At 41.9% G+C, this 23196-nt stretch overlaps 1 protein-coding gene across 2 annotated transcripts in view; it reads left to right on the top strand.

Annotated features, from left to right (window-relative positions):
* LOC128602014 (male-specific lethal 3 homolog) overlaps nucleotides 1–19318 on the top strand; it is a 32387-nt gene extending 13069 nt beyond the window's left edge. For both annotated transcript variants that reach the window (XM_053615519.1, XM_053615520.1), the window contains 3 exons: nucleotides 5343–5442; nucleotides 6048–6132; nucleotides 17801–19318. In XM_053615519.1, coding sequence (XP_053471494.1) covers nucleotides 5343–5442; nucleotides 6048–6132; nucleotides 17801–17900 — 285 coding nt within the window. In that variant the 3' untranslated portion in view covers nucleotides 17901–19318. The remainder of the gene's footprint in view (nucleotides 1–5342; nucleotides 5443–6047; nucleotides 6133–17800) is intronic.
* The last annotated feature ends 3878 nt before the right edge of the window (nucleotides 19319–23196 follow it).

The following is a 23196-nucleotide window of genomic DNA, read 5'->3' as shown; positions in this document are numbered from 1 at the left end:
GCAAGAGCCAAAGCGAATGTAATTTAAGGAGGTTTTGCACTTCAGAGACATTTTTATATATATATATATATATATATATATATATATATATATATATATATATATATATATATATATCTGCTGCAAACACTAGGCGCCTGCTGGTATTACGTTTTAACATTAGATTATGATTTCATGTTAAAGATGTTCTGATGTTGAAGAATTCCAAGCAAACTGGCATCACGCAGCCACTAGATGGCACTGGTCCTCAATTTCTTGAAATCACTCGCACGTGGGAAACCATTATACTTGGCAACCATGGGTTGGGGGGTGTAAACTTTTGCACTCAAAAGTCCGTCACCTCTAAAGGTATGGGCCTGTAGAGATGAATCAGAGAATGTTCTGAGATGAATCACATCTGCTATGTGATCACTCACTATGGCGTGCCAGATATCCTGTATCCTGCAAGCTGTGGGGAAATCTGCGGAAAACATCTGCATCGAGTAGGCGTTCCGCGGAACAGCGCGTCCGTTTAAGTTTACGGATGATTAGAGCCGTGTTTACGTACGGCAGTCCAGACGTCTAGCTTTCATTACAGAGACCGGTTCATCACTAAACATGGCTAAGATCCTCCCACTTCAACAGGAAGAGAGTGCCTGCCAACAACCCCACCCCCACCATCCAAGCCCTGACGTCAAACACGTGATGTCATGCTTACTCACTGCTCACTAGACAGGATATTGTGGATATTTTTCAATCCAGTGACTTGTTCTGGCTCCAAAAAAACGCTGAGTCATGATGTTTTAAAAGTACTCGTCGTGAGCCGAAGCACGTATACGCGTGGCGAGCAAATCAAATTGCAACCTTGAAGGTTCTGAAGCTTGTGGCCAGCAAAGTGTCCCATAAGTATCAGATGCTCTATAGAGCGCTGCAGAATTGACGTATTTTTTGATGTAGGCCAACCAGGAAGTTAGTGTCACCCCAGTTCCCTCGACAAAAAGCCAACAGGCTCTGTGACCAAGAAAACTTTATTATTCTTACACGTTTTGTTCATCAAGATGATCTTCACACATGAACACATTTGATGGATTTTGAAGCCTGAAGACATTCGCCAGAAGTGAAGAGCTAAAGTTAGGGTATAAACGAACTACGCCACGGTCGAACATCACTGCCGCTACGCTTTATAGCACTATCATTAGGAAAATACTATAAATTGTTGTAAAGTTTGAGTTAGAATAGTTTGCAAGCGTGCGAGTGTAAACACAACAAGGCTGTAGTAGATGAGGTTTCCTGTTCGGCGTGATGATGTTTAACCTCTGCAGTCCCATTTAGCCACTTTTAACAACCGTCTTTTTCAAGACATTACATTATATTGCATTACAGCATTTGGCAGATGCCCTTATCCAGAGCGACTTATGATTATCTCATTGGGTTAAGGGCCTTGCTCAAGGGCCCAACAGTGGCAGCTTGGCAGTGCTGGGGCTTGAACTCCTGACCTTTTGATCAGTAATCCAGAGCCTTTAACCACTGAACCGCCCCCACACCCCTGAACTACCACCACCACACCCCTGAACCACCACCACTGCCCCCACACCCCTGAACTACCACCACCACACCCCTGAACCACCACCACCGCCCCCACACCCCTGAACTACCACCACCACACCCATGAACCACAACCACCACTGCCCCCACACCCCTGAACTACCACCACCACACCCATGAACCACTACCACCACCACACCCCTGAACCACCACCACCGCCCCCACACCCCTGAACTACCACCACCACACCCATGAACCACCACCACCGCCCCCACACCCCTGAACTACCACCACTACACCCATGAACCACCACCACTGCCCCCACACCCCTGAACTACCACCACCACACCCATGAACCACCACCACCGCCCCCACACCCCTGAACTACCACCACCACACCCATGAACCACCACCACTGCCCCCACACCCCTGAACCACCACCAGCACCGCCCCCCCCACACCCCTGAACCACCACCACCGCCCCCACACCCCTGAACTACCACCACCACACCCATGAACCACCACCACTGCCCCCACACCCCTGAACTACCACCACCACACCCATGAAACACCACCACCGCCCCCACACCCCCGAACCACCACCACCACCGCCCCCACACCCCCGAACCACCACCACCACCGCCCCCACACCCCCGAACTACCACCACCACACCCCTGAACCACCACCACCGCCCCCACACCCCTGAACTACCACCACCACACCCATGAACCACCACCACTGCCCCCACACCCCTGAACTACAACCACCACACCCCCGAACCACCACCATCACCGCCCCCACACCCCCGAACCACCGCCCCCACACCCCTGAACTACCACCACCACACCCATGAACCACCACCACCACTGCCCCCACACCCCTGAACTACCACCATCACACCCATGAACCACCACCACCGCCCCCACACCCCTGAACTACCACCACCACTGCCCCCACACCCCTGAACTACCACCACCACACCCATGAACCAGCACCACCGCCCCCACACCCCTGAACCACCACCAGCACCGCCCCCCCCCCACACCCCTGAACCACCACCACCGCCCCCACACCCCTGAACTACCACCACCACACCCATGAACCACCACCACCGCCCCCACACCCCTGAACTACCACCACCACACCCATGAACCACCACCACTGCCCCCACACCCCTGAACTACCACCACCACACCCATGAAACACCACCACCGCCCCCACACCCCTGAACCACCACCACTGCCCCCACACCCCTGAAGAACCACCATCACCGCCCCCACACCCCTGAAACACAATCAGACCTTATTCCAGGCGTTTCAGCAAAAACCCATTAACTTCAGGATGATGCAACCAGAAGCACTAAAATCCCGTGTGCAGGTTGTAGGACTCATTTCAACAGCACTCCCTTTACAGACATGCAGTCACACACTCAGAGTATAAACGGAATTTTAAAATAGTTCACATGCATATAAATTTGAAGCTTCATGCCACGGAAACTTGGAGACTCGAAAGCTATTGGACCACTTTGGACTTCGGATCATGGTTGTCTTCAAATGTCCTACGTTTAAATGAGAGGATGATTGAGATTACTGTAATAAGACCTGCATCCACTGCACCAAATTCAGTACTTAACCTGGTTCAGTATTAAACTGTGCATTTGAAAATCGGGGCTTTTTACTGGATGGAGATCTCAAACATGGCAGCAGATTAATGCGTTTGTTCAAGATCAAGCTTTCTTTCTCATCTTGGGCTTTTAACCAAGGTCAAGTCCTTTTCTAACTTTTAATGATGTTCAGAAAGTGAGTCGCGCTTTTATCTCTTCTCGTCTGGATTATTGCAACTCTACACTGCAATCCCTGTAGAACTCTCAGGTCATGTGATCAAGCACTGATGCCCTATGGGTAGTTTTATATTGGTTAGATTGATTTGTTATGTCTATTTATTAGTTTAGGTTTGGTATTTGTTGTAAAGCACTTTGGTCGACTTATGTTGTTTTTTGTAGTACAATATAAATCAATTCGACACCGATATTTGCAAACGTGTAAACATTTTAATCAGGATACGCGTTGATCGTGACTGGAACAAACAAAAAAAAAGTTAAGTTTTGAAAAGAACCGTGGGGTTGAATAATGGGTACTGAGAGCATGAAGGTAATTAATACATGCACTGAGGGGAAAAAAGTGCCATTGTTTGATATCTAATTTATTATGTAGGGATTAACATAATAATAATTTTAATAAGAACATGATTTCAAGGAAAGGCCGCAAACTTCAGAGGAGCGTAGAATTTTCCAACTTTCCGCAGATTTGGACCAGGACGTGACGTCATCTCAACGCGCACACTGCTAAAGCCCTCGTCGATTCCTGTGCTTCACACATGAGTACGGCTAAAAGGTCTCGTTTACCGACAAACACTGCTGCGATACGATTTCCTTCAACTGCAGTTTTGCCGATTTTCAAGTTTTCTGGCAAAAAAAAAACCTCCAAGATGCGTCGCGAAAATATAGAACAAAGCCGCAGCAAGATCAAGCAAGCGTTTTTATCAGCAACAATCGCAAAAAAAAAAAAAAAAACACAAACCTGAGTGAAATCCTGTATGGACTGAGATACCGCATAAATTTGCAGCAATTTTTTAAAAGTTGTGTAACTTTTTTTTTTTTTTTTATAGTCGAATTTAATTGTATGGTCACGTTGTGAATATCTGCAAAACAAGTTATTATTTACATTATAATTAGTAAAAATATCTTCCCTCACCAGCAAAACAATACAGCACAATATATTTGTTCTCGAGAAATCTCAGCCCTTTCCGTCCTGCAGACTTTCCCAGTGTCTGAAAACACAAACGGAAAGGAAATTAAAGGAACGTCTGACCGTTCCAGACACTGGAGACTCTGAAGCATGCTGAAGAACCGTCTCCTCACAGAAAACAAGCAGTTGCAGTATGCCTCAGTCAGTACGTTTACATGGATAACAATAATCCGATATTAAAACGATACTCGGATTAAGAAACTAGCATGTAAACGGCGATTATTGATGACCTTAATCCGGCTAAATGGAATTAAGGCCTGTGGCGTATTCCTGTTTTAGACGCATTATCGACGGGTATTATAGACAGGTACACACCGTAATCACACTATCAACGTCGTGTGAGAGTTTTCACCGCATTGTACGACAGGACACGTATACACACACGGCAGCGCTCAACCATTTGACGGCAAACAAGAGAGCACGGCTGCGTCCCGAACCGCATACTTACCTGCTGTATAGTAGGTGAAATACCTGAATTTCGTTAAGTATGTGGTTTGGGACGCAGCCCACGGCTTCAAGCAGTCGTCTATTTGCACGTACAGCGTGACTAATAATTAACTGCACTTGAAGCTTTCATAAAAATTAAAAATAAAAACACCCAAAACTTTATACGGTACCATAACGAGGACCAACTGTATGTTGATACGTGAAATTCTGGAGGGGACGGCGTGGCGCGGTGACGTAATGACGTGTGCTGTTAATCGAACTATGTTCTCTAACATGTAAAACAGGAACATTCTAAAAGCGACTCATGTAAACACCTTAATCACAATATTGTCTTATTCAGAATAAGGTCAGTAATTAGATTACTGCTGTCCATGTAAACGTACTCACTGAGAAGCATGTGAATCATGTGTATTTTGTCCGGTTGATGATTACGATGATGATGATTATTTATTTTTAAAACAGGGCTGTATTTAGGGTACGTGATCAGCCGGCGCGTATTTGTACGACGCGTCTTAATCTGTCCGTTATCTGAGAGACCGAACGTCGTCCTGTTCCCACTGCAGGTGCTGAGTTGGCGTCTGACGCCCGATAACTACCCCCTGAGCGACCAGCCTCCACCTCCGTCCTACCTGTACGGCTCACAGCATCTCCTCCGCCTGTTCGGTGAGTATTTCGAATCGGAGCACAGAGGATTCTTTTAGTCGGCTTGCTCTATGGAATAAATGATTCGATCATTTCTATAAATCGCTAGTTTTATCTTTGTCCGTTTGCTCCTCAGTCCAAAAGTATATATGAAATCACTCTTAAGAGGCTGCCGTCTGTTATCGAAATGTAATGCCGGAGCGTTTTTATTCCCAGAGGGAAGCAGCTGGTCGGACTTGGTTACCATCGTTATCAGCACTATAGGAAATATACCTGTATGTATATAAAATTAGCATCAGCTCTTCCGTCAACTTGGACTCTTCCGTGCACTTTGCTTAATGTACTTCACCTTGTGTCTGGCGTATCCGTAAGATAAGAGTCCAAGCCTTTATAAGTGCAACACTCGGGATATATAGCGTGCATTAGAAGTTCTAAAGTGTTAAAGCTAGCGCGTCCGGTGTCACGCACTCGAATTTCATCGTCTAGACGAGAACAAGACCAGCATCGTCATTTGAAGTGAAGAATTAAAGCGTAAAATGCCGTACATTTCAAATCAAGTGTCGCTCGTTATTAGAAAGCGATTTCCTTGCCGTTCTTAACGTTGAAACATTTGCGTTGTTCTGCAGTGAAGCTTCCGGAGATCCTTGGGAAGATGCATATGCCTGAGAAGAACCTGAGGGCCTTGGTGAAGCACCTGGAGCTTTTTCTCAGGTACCGAAAGGTTGAATCCGGTCTCAAAACACAACAGGTTAAAATTCTGGACCAGTGGTCATCTGGTGCACTAGACTTGAAGCGATTTGGTGACTACCAGAAGGAAGTTGGGGGAGGGGTTTTGGTACCACATGTTCACTCGTACTCATGATGCATATGCTGCTACTACAAGCTTGAAGCGTTTACCAAAAATATAACGGCTCTGGTGTCTTTGCCGTAGTTTACGTTTTCATGCACGTCAAATTCCATTTAAGGGCCGTGTTCCAGAAAGGTTGGGACGCTGTGTAAAATGTGAATATAAATAAAAACAGAATGCAGTGATTTGCAAATCTCATAAACCCACATGCTATTCACAATAGAACATGGAAAACATCAAATGTTTAAACTGAGTAAATGTACCATTTTAAGAAAAAAATATAAGGTGATTATGAATTTGATGGCCACAACACGTCTCAAATAAGTTGGGACGGGGGTAACAGAAGGCTGGAAAAGTAAGTGTTGCTAAAAAGAAACCGTGCTACGCTGTTTCTAATTGAGCTGCAGAATGGCGCAGAAACGTCGCAAGCGTATGAGGAACCAGAACATATACAGCGTTGATCTTACAATCCTGCGTTTCCTGGAGTGTTCAGAGCGACTATCGATCTGCCGAGACTCTCGGAAAACTTGTCACTCGGAGCTTTTCAGAGCGATGCACCCTTTTTTTTTTTTTTTTTTTCAAACAATGGGCTCTGTTTATGTAACTCATAATTACTTGGACGGTGTTAGAAAGTTTAAACGAATGGTTTTGACTTGATGTTTCATTGGAAATCACCTAAATTCATTTAGCTCTGGAAAAGGCGGAGGTCTTTCTAATTAAGCGAACATAGCACGATGAGTATTTGTTTAATACTAGCACTACCTATGAGTCTTGTTCACAGGGTTGATCAGTTTATCAACCATGTGCACATGACTTTAATAGATATATTTCGAATCCCATTTAAGAGGTTCTGGCTGTTAAGTCCCTTACCTCAATGATGCTGAATTCTCCATTCTGATTGGTCAGAACAGCAGACAGTAATTCGGCTTCAAGGAGTTCCTATCGTTTTGTGCTCGTTTTAATATGTTATCATTTCGATAGTAAGCGCTCTTTCACCGGGACTTGAATGGCAAATGCTCGACATGATTTAAGACTAATGGTAGGTTAACGAATGAAAGAAGTGTTTACGAAAGGAGTCTGCCGTGTCGGCGCTTTGGAACAGTCCGAGGTACAGCTGTTTAAGTTTTCCACTTCGGGAAAGTCTTCAGGGCCTTTAATCGTTTTAAATCTTTAGTTTTTTGTCTCGCGAACGACGAGAGAGGAGAGAGAACCTGCACCGTAACACTGTTGATCAATTCTCGAAACCTATTATACGTGTTCTATAAAACCAATTAGGAAGAGCTATCTCCGGTGATTTGTATATTTGACTAGTCATTTACTTAACCAGTAACAGAAATTACGGCTGGCTAATGCGACCAATTTGGCGAGTCGATTCTTATTTATATGGGTTTGATTCGATTTCAGTTCAATATCGATTTTAGTGATCAGTATTTCATTTCAAATGTTAGATTTGCACACATGGAATCCATATTTTAATAGAAATGCTGGTAACTGAAACCCTCCTACTTAGCTATATTACTGAAATACACATTTACGTTAATAATAGGGCCCATACAGTTATGTTTAATTACTTTTACTTTGAGTAACAAACGCTGTAGCAAGAAATCATAAATATGTGCATAAAATGCACACAAGGTAAGCACAAACGGCACAATGCAGGTTACTGTAAAAATAAAAACGTGCAACAGTGAAATAAATTAACAACTTAAAACATGTTTAAGAAATAAAACCGTTTTCGAAATTCAAAACGTGAAAGGTGGCGACATGTTCAGGACGAGAGGCGAACAACAGTTCATATTCACGTCCTCTCGAGTGGTTTTGAAGCGTGCCTAATTTTGTTTTAAAGGTTTCAAATGATCGATTTACGTGCATCCAAGGTCAAAAAACACTTTAATGTGCTCATAATTTAAATTGCAGCATTACTTTCCGCCCAGTGTCACAAGCGACTCGTTAAATGATTCGTTCTAAAGGATTCATTCTAAACTCCTCCTTTCAGAGAGCATACTCTGCTCTCATTGGTCAGATGTCCCAGTCTGTTGTGATTGGTCTACCGCTGTCAGCGTGTTTCAAAAAGGAAACGCCCACTACCATAACGAGTTTCTGCTCCGTCTGTTCGCGAGCAGCCGACGAAGACCAGAGGCGGGGCTTTTTGTTATAAACCTATGTAGGTTAGTACAGGAAGTAAGTCTGGAATTACGTAGGTTAGTACAGGAAGTAAGTCTGGAATTATGTAGGTTAGTACAGGAAGTAAGTCTGGAATTATGTAGGTTAGTACAGGAAGTAAGTCTGGAATTACGTAGGTTAGTACAGGAAGTAAGTCTGGAATTACGTAGGTTAGTACAGGAAGTAAGTCTGGAATTATGTAGGTTAGAACAGGAAGTAAGTCTGGAATTACGTAGGTTAGTGCAGGAAGTAAGTCTGGAATTACGTAGGTTAGTACAGGAAGCAAGTCTGGAATTACGTAGGTTAGTACAGTAGGTTAGTACGTCTGGAATTACTAACGACCTGTTTCAGCTGTTCAGAATCGCTTCATTCTTTTGGGAGTCGATAACTTGTCATGCGCTTTGATTTTTGAAACTTCGCAGACGGTTTTGCATTCACAAACAGCCGTATAACACACTACACGAAAGGTAGTATTTGAAAAACCATAATAGGGAAACCCCCGAATCGATATCTTTTCATTAAATTGAAGATCGATTAAAATCAAGAATCGATTATTTATTTACTTGTTACTTTATTTATTTATTTTTTACCCAGCCCTAACAGTAAATCGTCTATTCCTGTGTGGAATGTAATACGATAGTGTGGCCACTGGGGGCAGCAGTGCTGACACTCCTGCAGCACACAGCACTGTGCGCAAAACTGTTTTCAGGCCCAACACTAGGGCAGTTTTAAAGAACACAAAAACAGTCTGATGGATTTCATGTGCAACATGCAGGCTTCGTGCTGAGAGAACAATCAGAAGCAGGAGCTCTTTATTTGGCCAAGTATGTTTCACATACGAGGAATTTCTCGTAGTGTACAGACACATGTATGACCTACTAAACAGACCAGACAAGTGCACAGACTAACAACATTCAAAGAAGTAGTCGTTTAACTAGGGGAAATTTTAGATAAAAATAGTTGATATTGTTTATGATAATTCTCGATTCTGATTGGCTGACAGAAGTTCGGAGATGTGCAGTTATTTTTCCGTAAATGATCGGCTAAAGTAGTTCCAGTCAGGTCGTGACCGCATTACAGTTCCATATCATTTCGCCAAGTTATCCGGAATAACAGTAAAAGTTAGTTTACAATCCGCCACAGCACACAGATCGAACAACAAACAAAACGACAAACAATTTAGATTTTCCAGAAAATACGTAAGTAATAATTGGCGACAGGTCGTTGAATTATCAGATAAATAACGCACGTCTGAGGTGGTAATGCGGCCACGAGGCGAAGCGGAGGCTTGAGCCATTGATATGCAGTTACTAGAGAGAGAGAGAGAGAGAGAGAGAGAGCAAGAAAAAAGAAAGAAAGAGCATGAGAGCGCATGTGTGATTGCAGTAATGAGACAGAAAAGCCGGCGAAGTTTATTTGTTGTATTTTCTTCAGTAATAAAAAAAAATGAAAACCCTGTGAACAAGTAGGACTATTGAGGTTGGTTTGTTTATTTCGTCTGTTATATTATCAGCATGAAACTAGGAAAAAAAACCTGTTCGTTCTCTCTCTCTCTCTCTCTCTCTCTCTCTCTCTCTCTCCCTCTCTCTCCCTCCCTCCCTCCCTCCCTCTCCCCTTGATAACTGCACATCAGTGCTCAAGCCTGTATCAAGCACCGGTGGCTTGAGATGGGATGAGTAATAAATTAATTCCACACACGAGAGAGGGTTTAAGGACAAGAACCTGACAAATGTCTTGATGTAAAACATCTTGAACGCAGTCTTGAGGCGTGGTAACTGTGGTATAAGCGGAATAATTGACTCCGGTCTATTGAATTATTAGAAAATAAACGCACGCCCGAGGTGCAAGGGCATTATCACAGCATTATGTGTATTATTTTCTAATCGTTCGTTGGATGCGTCGCCTATAAACATTTGTAACCATAGTAACATAGTTACCATCGCATACATCAGTTAAACTCTCAGCTTCATTATTAGTAGAGACGCAGCACAGACGCAGCTAAGTCACACACGTACAATCTCTCTCTCGCTCTCTCCTTCTCTATCGCTCTAATAACTCTATTTTTTCGAAGTCATTCAAATAAATGGAATCTTTATCGCTTTACTTTATCTCCGTGTGTGATTTCGAGCAGGCAGAAATCCAGATCGAAAAATGAACCGCTATTTTTATCCTTTCAGTTAAATTTTCACTACAAACATCGGTGACCGCATTTTCATGGACTGCAGTAATCTAATTATCATCTGAATGACACAATATTGTGATTGAGGTGTTTACATGAGTCGCTTTTAGAATATTCCTTTCATGCTCCCGTTTTACATGTTCTAGAACGTAGATCGATTAACGGCACACGTCATTACGTCACCGCGCCGCGCCGTCCGACGTCCCTCCAGGATTTCACGTCTCGACATGCAGTTGGTCTTCGTTATGGGACCGTATACAGGTTTGGGTGTTTCATTTTTAATTTTACTAAAGCTTCAAGTGCTAATAGGCGACTGCTTGAAGCCGTGGGCTGCGTCCCAAACCGCGCACTTACCTACTATATAGCAGCCGAGATACATGTATTTATCCTACTATATAGTAGGTAAGTATGCGGTTTGGGACGCAGCCGTGCTCTCTTGTTTCCCGTCAAACGGTTGAGCGCTGCCGTGTGTGTACGTGTCCTGTCGCAAAATGCAGTGAAAACTCTCACACGATGTTAATAGTGTGATTAAGGTGTGTACATGTATGTAATACACGTCTATAATGCGACTAAAACAGGAATACTCCACACGTCTTAATTCCATTTAGCCGGATTAAGGTCCTCAGTAATCGCTGTTTGCATGCTAGTTTCTTAATCCGAGTATCGTCTTAATGGGGTTAATATCGGATTATTGTCGTCCATGTATACGTACTGAACGACGGCTTGAACTCGTCAATGCTGGTAAGTGTCCACGGTATAATCGGGATAATCCCGACAGGTGTGCGTTACACCATTTTAATGCGCTCCACTTCGTGTCTGGTGGATCTTTTCCTCCACGGCGTGCATTACAGTCGTGTAATGCACACCTAGCCGTGGATCTTCCCTTACACATATAGTTACTATTAATAAGATTCGATATAGAGCGGCAATTGTGAAAGTAACCAAAGGATGAAGACGTGAAAATATATACGTGTAACGTGTACGTTTAAGAAGCCGAACAGAGCGGTCAGAGCGAAAAGAACAAACGTGTTGATGTGAACGTGACCATACCAAGCATGTGAGAGCTGCTCTCGTGTGCTCTCGCTCTCACTCTCTCTCTCTCTTGTACACTCAGACAGCGAACTTTGATTTATGGCAGCAACGGAAGCAAAACAAAAGCAGAAACGCTGGTAAATTCAGTCAGAAAACAAGTAAAAGCATGTTACAATGCACTTCTGTGCAACGCGGAGGTTCCTTTCACACTGATAATGATGTACGAGCGTTCAAAACAAAATCTGCCGAAAGAATGGTTGATGTTATAGCGTCATATTACTTTCTTTTTTTATTTTTTATCATATAGTACAAGATGTGTAGCGATCTCGTAGCTTCAAGAAGCTGGTTCAGTTTATCCTGTTTACTTTTTGTCCGGTAAAATTGAATGTTGATTAAAGGTGTATCTGAGAGAAGTACGGTTTATAGATCAAGAGCTAGAAAGAAAGCATGCATTCGAGTCCACCGTTGTCAGCATCATAAATTCCTTTGTTTGTAATTTATTGTACCGGGGGAGTGATCATTAGACTCGCCCTAAAGAAGGAAGTCAGTAGAGTAACGCGATGGGAAAAGCTTTTCCCCACAGTTTCGTTTTACTTTCTAGTCTTGGAAAAGCACTAGAGAACAAGGTCAAATAATAATTTTCATCCGTTCTATTTCATCCGAAGCTTCAGCTGATTAATCAGTTGCTGCTATGATCACGATGATCACGATATCTCGATCGGTTTCTCAGTCGGTGGGTATGTCTCGGTGCACACAGCATGTTAAACTGTCTGATTTGCGTCTCGACGGTTTTATCGATTCGGAAATAGCGATGGAGAGCTGCTGCTGTTTTATTTTTAAAGTGAAATGATCAGGTGGTACATTTGTGAGGTGTTATGTGGAGTCAGTGCTCATTTCCTGTCGGGAGAACTGTGTGTGTGTGTCTGTTTGTGTGTGTGTGTGTGTCTGTTTGTGTGTGTGTGTGTGTCTGTTTGTGTGTGTGTCTGTTTGTGTGTGTGTCTGTTTGTGTGTGTGTCTGTTTGTGTGTGTGTCTGTTTGTGTGTGTGTGTGTCTGTTTGTGTGTGTGTGTGTGTCTGTTTGTGTGTGTGTGTGTGTCTGTTTGTGTGTGTGTGTGTGTCTGTTTGTGTGTGTGTGTGTGTCTGTTTGTGTGTGTGTGTGTGTGTCTGTTTGTGTGTGTGTGTGTGTGTGTGTGTGTGTGTCTGTTTGTGTGTGTGTGTGTGTCTGTGTGTGTGTGTGTGTGTGTGTCTGTGTGTGTGTGTGTGTGTCTGTGTGTGTGTGTGTGTGTCTGTTTGTGTGTGTGTGTGTGTGTGTCTGTTTGTGTGTGTGTGTGTGTGTCTGTTTGTGTGTGTGTGTGTGTGTCTGTGTGTGTGTGTGTCTGTTTGTGTGTGTGTGTGTGTGTCTGTGTGTGTGTGTGTGTGTGTGTGTCTGTTTGTGTGTGTGTGTGTCTGTTTGTGTGTGTGTGTGTCTGTTTGTGTGTCTGTCTGTGTGTGTGTGTGTGTCTGTCTGTGTCTGTCTGTCTGTCTGTGTGTGTGTCTGTCTGTTTGTGTCTCTGTGCGCGTGTGTGTGTCTGTGTGTGTCTGTGTGTGTCTGCGCCTGAGTGTGTTAGACTTCACATTAAAAGTTAGAGAGATATCACTGGGCATTACACAAGCCTCTGAACTAATCTCTAAATCCGGTGCAGCGATCTGTATCTGGCCTCAAATCCACAGGATTTATTATTCCCTGCTCTAATTAAAAGCGCTGCAGCGTCGCCTCCCGCCAGTACGCGGCGCTGTGGAGCACCGTGTGGGGAAACCACAGTAGATGAGAGCGTTTTGTTTTTGATTTTAATTTCTGTATTCTAACAAGTTAGCTTATCTCTCTGCGTTTATCCCCACCCCACCCCCCCACCCCCCTCCCCGCCCCATCAGTGTTCTAATACATTTGTCTTGTAATGAAAAACCACGAATTAGGTCATTGTTTTAAACCGTGCTGTAACAGTGGGAAGCTGTGCATGATGGGATGCAGTTAAATAGATCTCAGCAAGAGTGATTGAACTTAATCCCATCTGTTACGTGTGAGGCTGATTGTGTGTGTGTGTGTGTGTGTGTGTGTGTGTGTGTGTGTGTGAGAAACTGTGTGCAAGTTGTTTTGTATATCAGTTAGGACTGTCGAATTTGCATTTAAACTGTAATTGCTGAAAAGATGTAGTGTCTTAGTATTGTAATACATTTGAATATTATTGAGTCCATGATTTGATGCTGCAGAAGCAAAACATTTCAGCAGTGTTTTATTGTGTGCTTTTAAAAAAGAAAAAAGAAAGAAAGAAAAAGTGAAGGTTAAATTACAAGGTGCCAATGCCGTTTTACAGTTTACCACAACTATTAGTATTTCCATTTAGTTCTGTTTATTAATGCTAGTCAATGATATTTAGCTACATTTACAGATTTACATTTACACCTAGATGCTGTTATTTTTCACTATTTCATCTTCACGAATTATCTTACTGTTTCGACATATTATCGTTGTCGTGTTTTAGATAGTAGGGAGTTAAATTTCAGCAATAAAACGCGATTGGACATGAGTGTATAATTCTTATATCGTTTGCCGTTTCTTTATATACGTTCGGCTGAGCTGACGGTACCACGGACACGCCGGATTAAACCGAGAGCTTTTCGCCCGCAGACTTTGTCGGATTAGGTTGTTTAATTGAGAGTTTGATGTTCCGGTCATGTCTGTAGCCTGGACAGGTTTCTCAGGATCTGTGGCGGTTTCTGCTTCTCATGTTCAGTGTGGTTAATTAAGCTCTGAAGTGTCTCCGCTCTCTCCCCAGCACAAAGAGACAAAACGCGCCGCGGTGTCTGTCAGATAATTGGTAATTATCATAATGTGAGCTGCTGTGATTTCCTTCTCATCTTTTGAAAGCGAGGATCTGTCGGGACAGCTGGTGCTAGTGACCGAACACTTCTAACGTAGGGGTGGGTGGTGCAGCCAGAGTTTTAGATCAGGATGTTGTACAGCTGAGTGTGGAAGTTTGTAAGTTGTTGTACATGTAACAATCCGTATTAGAGGCATGGCGTGATGCCACTTCCTGTGTCTGTCCGGTAGAGCTGCAACAACTAGTCGATAATAATCGATTGTGAAAATCGTTGTCAACGAATCTCATTCTAGATTAGTCGGTCTGCGCGTGGCCCAGGACACGTTTACTCATCGCTTTACTTCTGTTCCGAAAACACGCTTCGGAGAGTAAATACTAAAGTTGTGTCCCAAATGAAGTACTATACACTTACACTATGCACTCTGTACTCTACCGTCTAGTGTGTGGATTTTAGAAAGGTTATATCATCTGAAATATAACACTAGCGGGTTTTTTACTAACTGGAAGTATAAGCCACTTCCTAGTCGACGGCGCATGACGTCATGCGCACGTAAAGCGACGCCGCTAGCTTTAGTAGACACCCAGAGTCACCGACGATGACTTTCTTCAGTTTACTTTCTGTCAGCGTTACGTTTTATTCCCAACATGACCTCGGTCACCATCAGACGGAGCCGAAATCGTCACGTGACCGAGGAAGAACGTGTGCGACCTCTAGGGCGGGGAATCATTTTATATTAAACACCACGGAGAAGACTTTAACCTGTAAACTTTATAAAGCAGAGTTTGTGTAGCGGGGAAGCACGACAGTGATGCACGAGCACACACGTACTTATGCACAAAGTTATGTTCATATCCAAAATGCTCCACAGTGTGTAAGGGGCAGGGGAAACTGGTCCAAGCTGCTTAAAAGGTTTAGTTTAATTTAAGTTTATCGTCATTATATGCTGTATCTGCGCGCGTGCAGTGTAACTTCTGTCGTTGATTGTAACGGAAGTGGCGAGTTAGTAACGAGGCCGCGTTGCTCCTCACACGCGGTGTACACGCGCTGATACAGAGAGAGTGTAGCGCGAGTAAGCTCTGTGATGTCTAATTAAAACATTGTGATCAGAAGTAAACACAAGTAAAATAATATGTCTAAAGGCAGCGAGTAGCAGAAACCACAAGGTGCTGTGAAAGTCAGTTTTATTATTAATTTTGGATTGTAGTTTAATTCAGTGCTTTTTGTGCAAAAAAAAATAATGAATAAATACTATTATATAATATAAACTACTATAAACTAATAATTATGCTTTTTTTTTTTAATGGATGCACAAAAAGCACGGAATTAAACTACAGTCCTAAATGAATAATATCTATTCTGGTGTGCGTGTGTTGTGTTCTTTTCACTCTTATATAATCGGACAAACAGTTGTGTAAGGTTTTAGTTTATATTTGTAACACTCAGTTTGTGGGTTTTATTTTAAATAAATGCGGGGGGGAAAAAATGGCACTGACAGTTTGCCCCCCATCCGATTAATCGGAAAAATAATCGGCCAACTAATCGATTATGAAAATAATCATTAGTTGCAGCCGTAGTATTTAGTGCACGTATTCATTTAGTATACTGCCGAGGAGGACATCCTAATGCTCAGCGTCAGTTTACTGTACATGGTATTACATAGAAACCGTAAAGATGGCTGTGGATGTTCTTCGTTGGATCGCCATAGGACTGGAATTGCTACGAGCAGTTTGCACGCAAGTCTCAACTCAAAGTCAGTTCCATCCAATAGACTTTAAGTTCAAACTATAATGAATCGTATGCTGCTCATACTCATTAACTGCTCCTAAGATCATATTTACACAGTCGCACTTTTTGACTATATAGTATACAGTTATAGAAGAGAAATCACTTATAATCGCATATCGTCACCCCGGATGAAGACGGGTTCCCTTTTGAGTCTGGTTCCTCTCAAGGTTTCTTCCTCGTGTCGTCTCCGAGAGTTTTTCCTCACCACAGTCACCTCTGGTTCACTCATTAAGGTTAAATTTATACATTTTTAAAAAAAATTATACCTGGAATTTAGATAGTTCTAGAAAGCTGCTTTGTGACGACGTCTGTTGTTAAAAGCGCTGTACAAATCAAATGAATTGAAATGAATAGTATCCATTTCTGGATCTGTATTTGGATTTAAAGCCGAAGTGGGTGTGGCTTAAAAACAGGAGACGATGTAGAAAAGATGGCACTGGATCTGACGGTTCTTCAACCTCAGCTACACGGCGTTATTTTTGTTTGCACCTGCCCGAATTATCTTCTGGCAAATTTAACTGGTCTTGTGTCGCAAATCATAAACAAACTAGCAGGCGGTTTACGAAGGATTGTTTAAACGCGTTGCGTAGCACCTCATGTTATTGAACATTGTCCCTCAAGCTTTATTTCCTGAGCTGTAAGTATCAGTGTAAAGCCAGTGTTACACATCGCATTCGTTTGCGATTATTACTTGCCACATTGTACAACACGATCCCAATAAGAATTCTGTCACAGGCTGCTCTTCATGGCAAATTCAACTATGAAGATGGCTACTAGAGGTCGAATGATTGTGGATTTTACAGATTTACCCGTATGTAAGTTGGGCGGTACCTCCGATAACCGATCAATCAGCGATAGTTTTTCAAGTTGATATCAAATGCAAACGTAACACTCAAAGTAAAATCTAGCTGAACTTTATTAAATAAAATAAACAGTACTGACCGTACCATTCATGTTTCAAAGAAATGAAATAAATATTAATATATTTGAACTATTAATAAATATTAAATTAAGTAAAAGATGTACATCCAAACTGAGCCAAAAAAGTAACACTCCAAAATAACAAATAAAAATAGAGCTGTCAATATGAATTTAAAAAGCACTTCAAATAGCACAGCAAAATTTGTCTCTCGTACTGTATAACGACGGATGATCTTTCTCTGCCGCTCCCGCAACGGACGCAACCGGGAAAAACTATCGGTGTGGATTTTTACAGATGACTGACTGTTCCAGCGGTCGGTTATCGGTGCAGATTAATCGATCAATTGGTCTTTCATGGTATGATAACTTAGTCCCCAAAAAATCAGAATAACAACTGACCTAAAAAACACACCACCCGGCGGTGAACATTAAAGGAGGGGTTTTTTTTGTTTTGTTTTGTTTCTAAAATAGAATCTTTCTACAGTCATGTCTTTGCACATCCTGGTGTATATTACTGTGCATTGTTATTACTGATGACCATTTTTAGAAATTGTTCAGTAACTGATGTTTTTGTTTTGTTTTTTCCTCCGGTAGGTTTTTGGCTGAGTTCCACGAGGACTTCTTTCCCGAGTCCGCGTACGTATCTGCCACCGAAGCGCATTACTGTATGAAGCAGCCGAGGCCCATCTGCTGAGACTAAAGCGTCATTTCCCCTTTGTCCTTCATGACTTCCAAGATCCTTTCACTTTTTTTTTTGGTGCTTGCTTTGTCTAACTTCCTCTCTCTAAAGGACCTCGTTGTATGTCTCTCTACCTTTTTTTTTTTTTTTTTTTATCATTTTTTTTTCCTTCTTCTTTTGGACATGGAGTCTTCAGAAAGGCCGTCTTCATCCCGCAGTTCAGCTTGCTTCCATAGGTAGATGCGAGTCGCGACCTGTTTTTCCTTTCGCTCAAACAAAAAGCTTTTTTTGACTTTCCTTTCTCCAGACCTCTGCACTGCAGTCGCTTTCCCAGCTTCTGGCTTTTCCTTCTCTTTGCCGCTAAAGCAACAAGAACGACTTCATTAGGACTCGTGTGAACTATGAAACCTTCCTGTAAGCTGGGATTGTTATTAATGAACACAAAGGCAAGTGGTGTTTTCGTTTTTTTTTTTTTTATTGCTCTCTACGCTGTAGCACTTCCTATAGCGTAGAAGATCCCAAAGTTACAATTTGAGCCGGAGATTTATGGTTTAGGCTTTTTATTTAACAATACGAACAATGTATTTGCTACTCTCCTGATTTTTGGATGGTAGGTTTAAATACATCGATAACCAAAATGTAATGATAAGCTCACCATGATCACATTTTTACAGACTCGTGGTTGTCTAATTAAATTAAATTGGCCTGTATTGCGTAATGTTATTATCAATTACTTTAATCACTAAAAATTAATTCTGTTAAAGACATGTTTACGATTTTTTTTTTTTTTTTTTTCGCCTAGGTTACCTCGAAATAGTAGGTCTATTTAAAATCTGATCTACATCTACGGACCAGAGAGAAAGAGCTCAGGCGCCTCTGTGGCTGGCTTTAGGGCATTCTGCGCTATGCTTTGAAGGAATATGATCTTACCCTGAAAACTAGGCACATATACTCCATGTATATCGTTTCTTAAAGACCTAAGCACAAAATCTAATCTTTGGTCTGCGTTCTTTCTGAAGTCGCTACCTTTATTTTTCTGAAGCTTCTCAGAGTAAGAGCACCGATCGAGGATCAGCTCCTCTACGTTGTATGATCATGGACGGAAGATGATCCCGGATCAGCACTTCTTTTTTTTTTTTTTTTTTTTTTTCTCCCCCCACCGCCCCCATTAGAGCCTTTTATAAATAACATGATATGATGTGATATTGTCTTGTGTGTTATGTTATTCTCAAAGAGGAAGTCCACATGCCAGTTAAGTTCCTAGGTGTTAAAATAAATCCATTACTTGAAGTGAATGTAATTTTTTTTTTTTTTTCGTTTTGTTTTATTTTTAAAGGTTGTATATTTTACAATTTGTCCAATGGACATTATTTTTTTTTGTCACTCTGTTTGTGCGTATCTTGCCTCGTTGTATAATAAACCACTGCAGAATAGCCATGGTTCTGTTTGCGCTTTTTTTTCTCGAGAGGAACGTCTCAAGATCTTGCTTTAAAATCAAGAGGAAGTAGAGCGTATGTATAGAACATATGCAGAACAGACCGTTTAAAGAGAATCCTGAAACCTCTTTGTGGATTAAGACCTTGTGGTGAAGCAGGTTGTGTGTTTCAGTGAACATCGGGGAGCTCAATAGGATCTGAGGAGAGAGAGAGGTCAGACAAAGAGTGATCCTAATGACCCCCATGAAGGTGAAGTATAACACACCTGGATTATAGGATTATTGGGATTCACCTACAGTAGGCCTAGCTTGTAGAGACCACAGGTCAAACCCTGATGATCCTGCCATGTCACCGCTCAGTAGTAAGGCTCGGCCTGAAATGATGATGCAGAGCCATCTTGTGTACTCGCGACCTGTGCGGTGAGGGGTGGGGGTCAGGTGCAATGCCGAGGCGTGTGGTGGATAGTGCTCCCCTTGTTCATACTAGTAAGCGACAAAGCAACAAGTGTATATGTGTGGCAGGGAGCCGCCATTTCTGTGCGACTTTCAAGTGACCTTTGAACTGGTATTTTCTCAATTCTAAATCCATTATAACAAGATAACAAATCCAAAACAACTTGCTCAAGCAATTCCTTGGACCGATTTAATGGCGCATGGATGTTGATCTGACGTTAATTGAGTTCCCCACTCAACTTTAGTTCCTGTCTGCAATTAGTTCCCATCCATCACTTTTCCATAGACCTTCGCATTCCATTCACGCACCATGGACAATTTGGAAGCGCCAATCAGCCTACAGCTTCTGTCTTTGGACTGGAGGAGGAGACTGGAGTACCAGGAGGAAACCGCCGAACCACAGGGAGAACGAACAAACTCGGTTCACACAGGGCGGCGTTGGTATTCAAACCCCCAACCCCAATGGTGCGAGACGCACGTGCTAACCCAATTATTTCCCAGTTACTATGTAATGCTCTAGAAGAAAACCCTGTAACCAGGTTTCATCTTATCCTGTTACATACATACGACCTCTCATTAAATGTGTATAGAGACGTTATTGTTAAATCAAGTAAAATAAAAATCAGCACATTTTTAATTGGGGTTTTGCAATGCCAATACATAGAGGTAATCACTCAAAGATAGAAATTAGACAGTTACACAACCAACTTTGCAATTATTGGACCACTTGAGCTTGAATGACCCTACGAGGAGGAATAAAGCTAGCAGAGATCGTCACTGTCGCCGCTGAGTTTCTGTTACTTTTTCTTCTTATTTTAAATTGCTTTGCTAATCTGCCAAAGAAGCTAGTACGAAGCCTAGCATGCAAAATGTAAATCAAGAAATCGATTTTTTGTGTTCTGCCACTGATACAGTTCTCCACTGATTAGTTCCCATTTACTGTTTAATACACAAAAAAGGAATCAAAACCTAGGATGACATTGTGAAGAAAAATAAAGCTAGAAGAGATCGTTCGGCTCTGGCGAGTATACACGGCTATTACAGTTAGATTGCTCTTCTAATCTGCCCAAGATGCTAGTGTGAAGCCTGGCACACAAAAACACCGAACTAAGATGAACTGGTTTGAGATTTGACCATGTTCTGTTTACTACTTAGCAATGGATGTCCTAACTATCCAGGTCTTTTCTTTTGATTCGGTAGCAAATAATAATAATAATAATAATAATAATGTAAAAAAAAAAAACACCAAAATAAAACAATATTTAAATAAAACAATATTTATGGAAATAGGAAATGTTTGTGCTTGAGAATTCTCCTGAGAGGTCATTTACGAGGGACAGTCATACAAAAATGACCAATTTAATTAGAGAAAATGAGTCGTTTCATTTAAATATATTTTTTATGATTCCAGACAAAAATGAAGGTAATCCTAAATATTATTTTGTTTAAATATCTTCTTTTTTTAATTTTTTTATTTTATTTAGAACTCGAATTAAAAATTGGAAGCTAAATAAGATAGTATTTTGTCTTCTGGAAGACATGTAACTAACAATTTACACCGATCACCCTGTTTAAAAGTTTACACCCCCCGGCTCTTAATGTATCGTGTTGCCTTCTTGAGCATCAGTGAATGTTTACACCTTTTGTAATAGTCGTGTACGAGTCCCTCAGTCGTCCTCAGTGTGAAAAGATGGATCTGAACATCATATAGTCGCTGTTGGAAAAGGGCTCAAATATGCAGAAGATGCTGGAAAGGTAAAGAATGTGCAGGACCTGGAGGATTTTTCTGAAGAACAGTGGGGCAGTTTAACTGCTCAGGACAAACAAGGGACTCATGAACAACTCTCACAAAACATAAACACAGTCATTGATCATCCAGGTAACGACACGCAGTATTAATAATCAAGGGTGTGTAAACTTTTGAACGGTATAATGTTTTTATAAATTCAGTTATTATTGTGTCTTGTGGACTATATGTGAACATCCGTTATGTGAAATAGTTTATTCAGGACAGAACTAAATAAACAACAACATGGGATTTTTATCATCCCTCTTATTTTGTTAACAGTATTAAGGTTTAGCAGATTCTGCAAGGGGTATACAAACTTTTGGGCACAACCGTATATCTGTATGTGTATATGCTTATATATATATATATATATATATATATATATGAATGAGAGGGGTATGCATAGATATAGGTCTTGTCAGCTCATGAATCTGTCAGTTAAGTTATATTGTATGTCAGATTCATTCATTTGCACATCATTCTTCATGCTCCATTCTACTTTGTTTCTACGCAACTTTGATAAATATTGCTTAGTGTAATTGTTTTCTTGCGTCGTTCTTCGTCGTCGTCTTTTTATTATGATGCCATGTTGTCTTTCATTTCCATCAGATTATAACGCCGGAGTTCAGCTCTCTTTGCTGTTCTTATAAACTCAGCTCTCTCGAGTCCTTGCTAATTTAAGCCTTGCCCAACATGGTCGTATGTATTGTTCTTGTTAAACAATGACATAACTGTAACCCCTGACGCTGGATATGTTCAACATGCCTCTGATCGATGATGTAAGCTAAAATACATTCCAAATTACCATTTCCCATCACTCTGCACCAAGATGGCCCCCAGTCCCGTAATGGCTGCTCTCAGTTCATACAGAACGTCTCTCTCCATTATAATAAGCCAAATGGACAGAGTGCTAAGTGCTAACTCGATCGGAATGCCATCACGGGGGCAAAACGAAGCACTTACAAAGGAAATTGGAGCTGCTCTTCTCAGCCCTGTGGTATCAGATAGCGGAGAAATTTCAGACCGGCCGCACATCTGGGGCTACGCTAAACCGATTTCCCCCGCCCGGTCCTCTTGATATCAATTCCTCTTGATTTGATTTAAAATTAGAAGGTCTGCAAATGCATCTGGAGCTCATCTGTCGGTTCGTCCACTATCATTCTCTCTTCGTTCCTTTCTCGTTGCATCGTCGTCTTCTTCTTCGTCTTCTATGCATGAGCTGTTGGATTTCTAGGCTTCAAACATGGAGTCGAGGGCCACTGCTGAGACGGCTCTAACCGCAGCAGATGTAGGATGGGTAGAGGAAGCTGTACAGATGCCGATGTGAGTGTTTACCCTTTGCCTTGTTTGTTGTTGTTGTTGTTTTTTCTTCATTATTAAAGATGGACTACAAACAATAAAATGTCCAAAGAAAATAATAATAATATCCAGCAATATTACAGTTTTCTGTGAATTGTTTATCTCCAGCTAAAACAATGGCGAGTTAATTTCAAGGCTTTATGTTGACTTTGTGACCTCATGGAGTTTTTTGCTCTACAGGAAGTCCATGCCTTCTATTTCCTTTCTTGACCGAATCATTGCTGCATAAATCGAGCCAGCTTTAAAACAGATCACTCTGAAAGCAGGATCAAGTC

Source organism: Ictalurus furcatus, chromosome 26 (genome assembly GCF_023375685.1).
Source record: "Ictalurus furcatus strain D&B chromosome 26, Billie_1.0, whole genome shotgun sequence".
In the NCBI taxonomy this organism is placed as follows: Eukaryota; Metazoa; Chordata; class Actinopteri; order Siluriformes; family Ictaluridae; genus Ictalurus; species Ictalurus furcatus.
Note: the sequence above shows the minus strand (reverse complement) of the source record. Positions and strands in the feature narration are given on the sequence as shown.